The sequence below is a fragment of the Cicer arietinum genome, chromosome 3 (assembly GCF_000331145.2).
Source record: "Cicer arietinum cultivar CDC Frontier isolate Library 1 chromosome 3, Cicar.CDCFrontier_v2.0, whole genome shotgun sequence".
Classification (NCBI taxonomy): Eukaryota; Viridiplantae; Streptophyta; class Magnoliopsida; order Fabales; family Fabaceae; genus Cicer; species Cicer arietinum.
The window spans coordinates 71466029-71476486 of record NC_021162.2 but is presented as its reverse complement, the minus strand read 5'-3'; the positions used below and the strand labels follow the sequence as shown (position 1 = coordinate 71476486).

At 28.6% G+C, this 10458-nt stretch overlaps 1 protein-coding gene across 1 annotated transcript; it reads right to left on the bottom strand.

The window, feature by feature from the left end:
* Positions 1 to 4741: 4741 nt before the first annotated feature.
* On the bottom strand, positions 4742 to 6671 carry RPL24 (ribosomal protein L24). The gene is given in 5 exon segments (NM_001279089.1): positions 4742 to 5064; positions 5255 to 5403; positions 5620 to 5721; positions 5824 to 5899; positions 6635 to 6671. Coding segments are annotated over 5 exon segments (495 nt in total). The 5' UTR covers positions 6646 to 6671; the 3' UTR covers positions 4742 to 4907.
* Between the last annotated feature and the right edge of the window lie 3787 nt (positions 6672 to 10458).

The following is a 10458-nucleotide window of genomic DNA, read 5'->3' as shown; positions in this document are numbered from 1 at the left end:
GTACGTATATATGACGAATATCTTGGTGAATATAACTTGTGTTACGAGTACATTACACTATATTCTAGGGTTGAATTATTCTTACCAATGTATATATATATATTGGATACAAATATGATCAACGATGGATCTCTTTTAAAATACTTAGAATGTAATTTGCATAAGTACAATAAATAGTATTTACAAAAAAATTATTTTTATGCATTAAAAAAGAGAATAATTTTTAGAGAATGAAAATGGCACCTAAAAGGATGAGAATGGTCAAGATTTTCGTGTAAAGGAAGGATTTTTTTTCTCAACCTCTCATGATGAAATTATGATTTGGTTGTGTGTGGAGAGTCTGGAAAGCAAAGGAATAAAATAGTCTTTGAAGGAGAAGTTCTAAACTTTCAAAAGGTAGTAGAAGATGTAAAGATAAAAGGTTTCGAGTATAGAAACATAGGGCGGAGTTTGAACCTTTTACTGTGTTTGAGTCATATAGCCTCAGACAAATGGGTAAATGTCTGAGACGGTTTAAGTGAATCTTTAAATTACTGGGTGCAAGTTACCACAATGGTGATTAATTACCTACATTAATGGACAATGTTTTATCCCATATACGGCCACAAATTTGCTTCTTCGTTCACGATTGTGTATAGAGATGTGGATAGACTAATTCGTCCGTTCGTTAAGGGTTTATGGTCTGACATATTTATGATGTGGTCTGATATGATTTATTTAATAAAAAGGTTAGGTTTAAGTTATTTTTAAAATTTATTTATTTAAATTTATAAGAAAATCTATTAGGTCTGACATACGTATATATATTTTATCATTTATTAGGCTAAATTACATTTGTAGTCCATAAACTTAATTTCAGGTAACGTTTTAGTCATTTATCTTTTTTTTTCCGACTTGGTCCTTTATTTTAATTTTAAGTTTTAAAATTTCAACAATGTTATACTTTTTTATACAAAATTTCAAAAAAAAAATTCAAACAAAACTCATAAAATTAATTATATTCTTCAATATAATACAAATTTCATCAAATTCGTAACGCAAATTTTCAAATAAACTCATATTTTTATACTTTATTTGATATTGTTAGGAATAAAGGACTAAATCGGGAAGAAAAAAAAAAGATAAATGATTAAAACGTTAACTGAAATTAAGTTAAGTGACCACATGTGATATTTAGCCTATTTATTAATGTTATTTTTTATTATTATATTAATAATATTATTTTCTATTTTAAATTCAATCAATTAGACAATCATTCCATATTCGGTAGCGATTTATATTTGATAGTTGTTCCATATTCGGTAGTCGTTCAATTAGTCAATCATTCAGTAGTCGTTCCATATTTGTTTGAGAGGTAATAATTGGTGTATTTGTTTCATAAAAAGAAAAAAAAAAAAATCTATTCTTTGAAACTAAAAATTATTTTTCAGGGTTTAAAGAATGTTTATTTCAAAAAAAATTTAAATTATTTTTTATTTAATATATAGATATGTACATTGATATTGGTATCTCGAGAGTAACGTGTGGTATGAGTAAAACATTTAAATGTTTTAATGTGAATAAAGTTTTTAAATAGACTTTCAAGTCAGGTTAGACTTTTAAAAAAAACTAAGTAAGACCGATAAAAAGTATATGATAGGTCGTAGACCTAAAAAATTAATCATAAACCAGACTCAGGATTTAAAGTCTAACCTCGTCTGACCTATTGTCACTCGAAAAAGTCAAATAATATTATAAACAAAGTATTCCCCATAGTAATGAATTTTTAGCGAAGTTTTTTAATGTTACGTTGCAATGCTTGGTTTGAATGAAATTAAAAAATATATATATATTTTTGACTCTTTTAAGTGGAAGTGACCAATTTTATTTGTTGTTTTTATATGAGCTCTTTAAAAAAAGTAGGATTTTTTTTTTGAGGTAACATAAAAACTTAATTGTAATTTTATTTTTATATTTTTATTTTTATAATATATATAATTGCAAGAAATCATTTAAAAATTTCAATTTATAAAATAATTTATTTTTGGAATTTAACTAATATCATTTAAATAATTAATACATCTAGATAGTTCGACATCATAAGATTGTATGGCGAGTCATTTAAAACATATCAAATAACTATTTTTTTAGTTAAAAAATATGAGTGAATGATCAAAATTGATGTAAGTGGAGAATAGTTGTCACCCTAAAAGTCGATTTTGTAAGAAAAAGTTGGATACAAGATAAAATCTAAGAGAGTTTTCTACTTGACACCCCCACCTATACCTTACACTCTCTCAATACACTTAAAAAATACTATTTTACTCATTTTACTATATATAAAAATAGGAAATTTTCGAAAAATGAAATTTCACAAATTTAGATATTTTTGAAATAAAATAGGAAACTTTCGAAATAGAAAATTTCAAAAAAAAAAATTAATTATTTTAAAACAAAATTTACATTTCGAAAATTTGAATAAAATTATAAGTTTTTGAAATATTCGACTTGATGAGACTAATTTGATTGAGAATGATAAAATTTCAAGCAATGAAGCAATTGATGAGACTAATTATTTGAAGGATGAATTTGTGGAACAAAATATGCTAGAGTTAAATTCTTTGGATGTGGTGGAACAATCCGATGTTGTTGAGACGGCTTCCGATCCGTCTGAATTGAAATTGGATTGATTAAATTTTAAAGGTTTGAAGAATAATTACTTTGATTTGGGTTTTTTGATGACCTATATCCATTTTGTGATTTTGATATCAATGACCTATATTCTGAATTTTCCTTTTGATACTATTAAATGATGATGATTGAAGATACCCTTAATTTAAAGTGCCTACAAAATTTTGCAGTTAAACTTTTTTATATTTAGGGATGTGTAAGTATAGATATCTACTAATAATAAAGTTTTGTGTCATTATCTAAATGAATTGTCATTGAGCTAATTAGAGTCGTCTAAGTTTTGTTACTATCAATAAAATAGGATTTGATTGTTAGTTTCTATTAACTTTTTTATTGAAATGTGTTAAATATAATATAGAATTTTCCTATTTTTTTAATAGTAACATCAAATACTTTGATTTTTTTTTCTTCTACACCTTTAACTTTGAATTGCCTAATTGTTCTAGAATAGTAAAGGCAGTTTCTTAAAAAAAAAATTATAAGATCTGAAAAGTACCAAAATAAAAATTGATATAATACTAGTAATATATAAGTGTAAAAAGTGGACCTAAATTTGAATCTTATGTAAAAATAAAAGGATATATATATTTACCTCTATAATGTATTGGCGAACTAAAGTTATATAGTTTAATTTTTTATCTTGTATATAAAACTTATATTCTTATTAGTTTATAATTTGAGTTAAATTTTAATTGAATTAGATAAAGTATTGGGTGAGTTTTAATTTTGTTAAAGATTTTTCTACTTGCCACCTCACTGGCTCTACCTATACCTCTGAACCCTCAATACACTTGAAGAGACTAATAAAGTTAGGCTCAATATCAAATTTATTATTGTGAATGGTCCAATCAAAATATTTAAATGATATTAGAGTCTATTAGATCGAATCACCTATTATTTATTTACACACGATGAGACGGAAGTGATAATTTGGAGTCGGAAAATGTAACTTTTTCGACAACAACAGCCAGTCGGATATGAAACATGGGATTTGCTAAATCTAATAAAATATAAATTAGGAATTTGAGGATTCAAAAATTTACTAATCAACCCGTCTACTTTATGATATTCTTCAAAGTGACCCACATCAATCGGGCACATCAGTAGCAATGAGCCCCTTCAAGGAAAGGCCCAAGAAAAAGTGGAAAGAGACGATTTAACAATATAAAAGTTTGGAAAATTTACATTCACCTCTCCTTAATTATTGAAAAAGCAAAAACAATCCCCACTAATTTTTACACTAACATTCCTTATTTGTTTCATCAAATGGCTAAACACCTCTCTTCCACCTTTAACACTTTATTTTTCATTTTGTTTAATTCTCTACTTTTACTTTGCATAAGATATAATATATTCAACCAAAATTTATCAAAACATAAAGGACTAAAAAACAGGAAAGAGCATAAACTAAAGAAACCGAAACCACTAAAGACATCAATTTCTTTATACAGACATCAATTTATTTTATATGAAGACGGGTTCTTGTGTAACATAAGTTTTGCGTGTAATGAGAACTGATGACGAAGACCTGTTGGACAGACGATCTGTTTATGAAAAAAATGTAAATGCAAAAATGACATTGAAATTTTTCGGTTTTCTTCTGTAACATAAATTTAACGCTGTCAAATTGAGAGGCTGAATTAGGGTCTTAGAAAAACAAAAGGGGGTATTTGTGCTTTTCAAGGAAAGGCAAGTGTCTTAAAAATAATTAATTTATTACTTATATAATTTTTTTTTATCATTCTATACATTACCTGGATACATAAGCCAAAACAGAATATTAAAAATTATCCATCCAGTTTCTTATCATTTCTTACTTCCAAATTTCTCACAACTATTTTTCTTGAGGTCGAGGATTTGTAGAAAAAATACATAAGAAATCGAAATCATTACACATTTATTGCTGATGTACTTTCAGCTTGCATCAAACAATATCAAATCCGACCCAAGGATACAATGCCAAAACCAACAATTGACAAATAGGACAAAAAGAATGATAGAATTCTTGATATTCATTAAGTAAAAAATCTCCTAAAACATGCAAATAATAACAAGCATTGTAAGATCAATAGCACCAAAAAATAACATAACTAGCAAAATCGATCACTGGTTTCTCTTGGAAGCTCCAAAAACAAGTTTGATAAAACGTAACAAAAAAAGACTAATCAAGCAAATCAAATATACGGATACAGAAGTTTCAAAAGAAATATATTTAAATGTAACCAAAAATGGAACGCTCAGCGTTTCCCACCGCCGCCACCCATTTTAGGACCTTTGGGCAAAGCACCCTTCTGAACATTTCCTTTGCCTTGAGATTTTTGTGCCTTAGATGCTACTTCTGCTTTCTTGGCTTTCTTCTCATCCTTAGTTTTCTTGATTCTCTCCTTAATTTCACTGCAGGATGGTCACCATTAATTAGATAAATCATCTATATTTGTAAGAGAAAAAACAAGACAAAATAAAAATAAGACTATTCCAAAAAAGGGATGATATGATTAATGTTACAAATGACATGATCGTGTGATAAAACAGGAAAACCACTAAAAATGAGCTCTTAAACAGTAAGCAGAAACAAGAAACGAACCGAAGAGCAGCTTCCCTAGCGGCATCACGAACTTCAGGCTTCTCAGTTCTTTTCTTCTGAATGACTTCCAAAGTAGCACCAACAATGGACCTAGAGTATGGCTTTTTGGTAGCACGACGCCTCTTCTTCACAGCTTCTTGAGCAGCGTCCTACACATCACATGCATGTAATCAATAGAGGAACTACTAAAGGTTATCTGTTTACATGTGTAATGACTTAGTACATGGTAAAAGCAGGCAAAAACATCTTCACATCGTAAATAGGTTCATTGCCTTGAATTCTTATTTTAACAAGTACAAGAGCTTAGTTTTAAATTATATAATCTTTGTGCTATCTTATAACAAACATATAAGTTAAATAATCACCTTTTTATGTTGCTTCCTGAACATGGCAGTCCAGGTAAGCTTCGAAGGCTTCAAACGGTTGTGGAAATACCTTTTGCATTTTGAGTTAACAAACAGGAAAACCTGTAAAATTGACAACAAGCCTTATATCAGTAAAACTAAGATTGAACATGTCATAGCAAACAGAACACTGATATTGAAGCAAAGAAAAACATTTTACATCACCTGAGAATCACCACGAATAAATCTGATTCCTCTTCCTGGGTAGATCTTTGCACCACTGAATCGGCAAAGTTCAGTCCTGAAATAGCAATATCAATCTCTAATTATAACACTTAGGGAAGCAATATATTGAGAACGCCAAGACTAATTCAATCAAAATGAATTGAAACTACAAGTCCATGGTTTACTATTTCCAACAATCTGTCAAGTTACACAGCATATTATGTCTTGATATATTTCTAAAAAACTAATTTAAATGAATAACATTCTCTTAAATGGTTTAAAATTTGAAAATGCATTAACAAGCAGTTCTAAACCACGTCGAATTTTAAAGAGTGCTTCACAAAATTGCAAGCGTGTACTCATTTAAAGTAACCCAAATAATAAAAATAAAAAACACAATTATTTTGAACTAGAAAATGTTACACATAATGTCAATTTAGAACTATCTATCAGATCCTAAATACTGAATACTAGACAAATTTTCACACTCAAGAAGCCAACTACAATCATAAAATAAAATATTATCTATCTTTAATCTACAATACCATCATAGAATACTACACTCTAGATGGCAAAATTTTGCATTCAATCAAATTCTCAATACTGATTGTAACAGAAGACTAATTCTCGATTAATAAACTAAATCCTACAGTAACAAAAAAAAAAGGATTGTTGAAACATAAATCACGAGATTAATTTTTTTGAACGTATGAGATATTGAATTGAAGAGGCTGAAACCGTTAGAAAAAGAAGAGATGAGATGGTAAGAAAGAAAATGATGGAAGAAAATGGAGATGAGAAGAATACGTACTTGAGAACCATGGCTGCTGCGTTAGGGGAGAATGCGCGATGTAAACCCTAAAATCTGAAAGTTGATTGTTCCGCGAATTTATATCTATACCTCGAAAATGCCACAAATATCCTTTCCTTATTGTAAAAACCACATAAGGACCATTGTTCGGTCCGTTTTCATATTGGGCCTATCTGAAATAGCCCAGTCTATAAGGATGTGGTTTAATTGATTTTTTGGAAAATCTATTACCCACTCTACCTATACCTCTCACCTCTTAATACACATAAAAATATATACTTTTTTTTTTTAATTGAAAATATGCTACTTAATTTCAACATTTACATTCAACTCGTCGCTTATAGAAAATTTTCAAAATTTAATTGATTATTCAATATTTGAAAAACAAACTCAGTTTAGATTTTTAAAATCTTTGAAAGTTTTATATAATTTTAAAATTTTGAAATAGAATTCATTTAATTTGTTAAATATTTTCAAACATTTCTGATTTAAAAAAACTTCAAAATGTATATTTTTTGAAACTTTAAAATCTTTGAAACATTAATTTTTTTCTTCGAATAATAAATTTCTCTTATTTTTTTCTTGAGAAAAATATTGATATTCAAAATATATCTTACGTATTATGTCTCTAACCTTCACACACACTTAAACAATGATAATATCACTAAGAAAATATCGTAAAATAGGGTTGAAGTGATTTTATACTTAATTTTAAAACAGCTTTTCTAAAAATTTTAAACTGAATAATTAATTTTTACAATTTTTGTTTTTAAATTAACATGTCACAATCATTATACATAAACATCACCGTAACAACCATTATCTTCTACACCTATATCCAATCTCCAATCATTGCCACCATCAATGATCATCCGCCACTAATCACATCCATTATCATTGACCATTCACCTCAGATCACCATCAGCCACCCACCTCTAGCAATTGTCACCACCACCATCATCACTAACCACTCACTTATGACCATCAACATCCATCTCTCACATTCCTCCAACAACCATCTTCTATCATCGATCACTCACCTCTGACCATCGCCCTTACAACCGACCATCATATTCAATCACTTATATCATCACCACTCACCCACCTCCAACCATAGTTAGTATTGCCGACCACCCACATTTGACAACTGCTACCGCCATCACATCGACCTCCGCCATATCTGAAACCCACCATATTCATCGAATACCTACCTCTAACCAACATTACGACCATTTCTGACACATGCCACCCTCACTATCAATCACCCATCTCCAATGACCACCATCCACCAATATAATTATCACCGGTTACGCTCCAAACACCACCTCCAACTATCATCCGTCTCTTTTGATCGTTGTAGCCGCTTTCGACAATCAATAACTATTGTGATAGTCGTCTTCCACAACTATTACTCTTAACCACTGCTACTAAAATTATTATAATTAAATATATTATAATTTTACAATATTTTTAATTATTTTAAAATAATTAAAATTAATTTTTATTTTTTAACTAAGAATTCAAATTCATAACTAAAATTGATAATTGGTTTTAGTTTTTAAAAATTTAGAACAGAAAACCAAAAATAACTTTGAACGGACCCTAAGCAAACCTGTAATTTCTTATTGTTTTGTTTTTCCTAACGGCAGTCAGGTCTCGCAAAAAAAACCTTGTTGTAGTTGTGTGTTTTAACTCAATATGATTCATCCGATGACATGACACTCTTGTTAAATGAAAGCAGCATTTATAAAGTAATATTTAAGGGTTTCTATCATAATCTTGATAGATCTCAGACCTAATATTGATCTAAGACCGCAAGAATACATTGATATCAACAGAAATTTAAGGCTCAACCTTGAAACTAACATCTTTCATTTCATTCCACTCTTTCACGAAATACAACCATTTCGAACATATATTAAAAAGAGTAGGTTTTGAATATAGATTATAAAACGTTATCAAATGTTTGTTTTTAAAAACATTTTCCAAAATTTAAACAATCACATTTCAACATTGTCTTATGAGTAAAAAATAATATTGTTTTCAATTTTATGCAAATGTAAAATAGAAAGACAAATTTTTTTTTCTTCCAAATAAATGGTGCAGAGCACATTATTATCCCCAACAATTGTAACTAAGTTGACATCGCCAACTCTCACAATCTTCAGCAACACAAAATATTATTAGTAGAAAATAATAAATAAATAAAATATACACAAATAAGCACATGACAACCACCATACCCAAGTATATTAAGAGAATCTAAAACTAAAAGGATGATTCCTATTCCTAAAAAACTCCTCGTATAAAAGAAGGAACAACATTCCATCAGACAAAACTCTGTCTGGAAATACCAAAATTAGCCAACAAGTCAACGCACAAGTTTCCCTCCCTGTAAATATGTGAGCATTGAAATCTCAGTTAAATGGTAATATAAATACAATTGTTTCATATATTTTGAAGTCTTCAAGGGACAATCTGAGAGTTACTGAAAGCAGCAACAACTAAATTTGAGTCACATTCTGACCAAAGACTTTACATGCCACCATTTCTCAAAAGATATCTCAATCGTCAATATTGCACCAATAAGTTCCACAAACATAGCATTGTGAGTTTTCATAGGCATAACGAAGCACCCAAGAGATGCGACAGTACGATCTCTAAAAATACCACTAAAAAAAATTATTTAATTTTAGTTTCTATTTTGATTTTATAGAAGTTTTTGAAGGACTAAAACTATTAACTTTTTACAATACTTTTTGAAAATAAAGACTAAAAGTGACGGAAAAATTTTATGATTAGAAATTTGAAATTTTTTGTATAGAAATTAAGAATAAAACTTTACGGAACTAAAATTTATTTTATCATTTTTTAATTATTAAAATTACAATTTTTTTATTATATGCTAATTTTTATAGTTTGAAGTTCATTGGATTCTTCTATCATCTGTCGTCCTTTCTTTCTATGAAAAGTCACTGAGATCATGGAACTTTTTTTTTTTTTGGACCGATGAGATAATATAAGTTTATATATATTAGAAAACCTAGTAATATAAAACGAAATGATTGATGATTGAGTTGAACTTATTGATATAAAATGTTCCATACTACATTTGAAGTTACGTAATTGGCCAACCCAAATAGTTGGCATTATAATGCTATATATGGATCAGAATCTTGAGAACAAAACACACTTTTAGGCCACCCATTGGGCCACATATTGTGGTACTTTGGCAACATATGCATGTTAAAGATGATCCAATTCAGAGAACATCCATTATAATACTATATATACGTATTTGCTACAATTAAACAATTAATTACTATTCTTCATCGTTGTACTTGAAACGGATGATAAAATTTTATATTCGATTTATAAAAGTGGTTTAATCTAAAATTGTTTTTCCATGATTGATTACTTCGTTAATAAATAGTATGACATCCTCAATTATTAGGGATTTGTTTAAGCTTAGATCGAGCTTATCTTTCTGACAAATAGATATCCCTCTAATCTAATTTATAAAAATACAAATAATTAAAAATAATATAAGCAGGAGAAAGAAAGAGTACCGTCGCCATTGCCGTGTCAAATTTGTTGGCTCTCAAGAAATAATAGTGAATTATGTTTGTCATCAGCCATATGATTTCTTTTGCGGTGAAGGTTTTAACAAAAGAAAATTCCAACCGCATAGTTAGAGCATGATACCTTAACAAATGTGATTGACTATTTTTTTTTTTTTTTAATTTATTCTTATAATCCAAACATAACCATGCTTAGCAAAAAAAAGATTGTATTATACTCGGGAATTTCTTTTTGAATTTTGA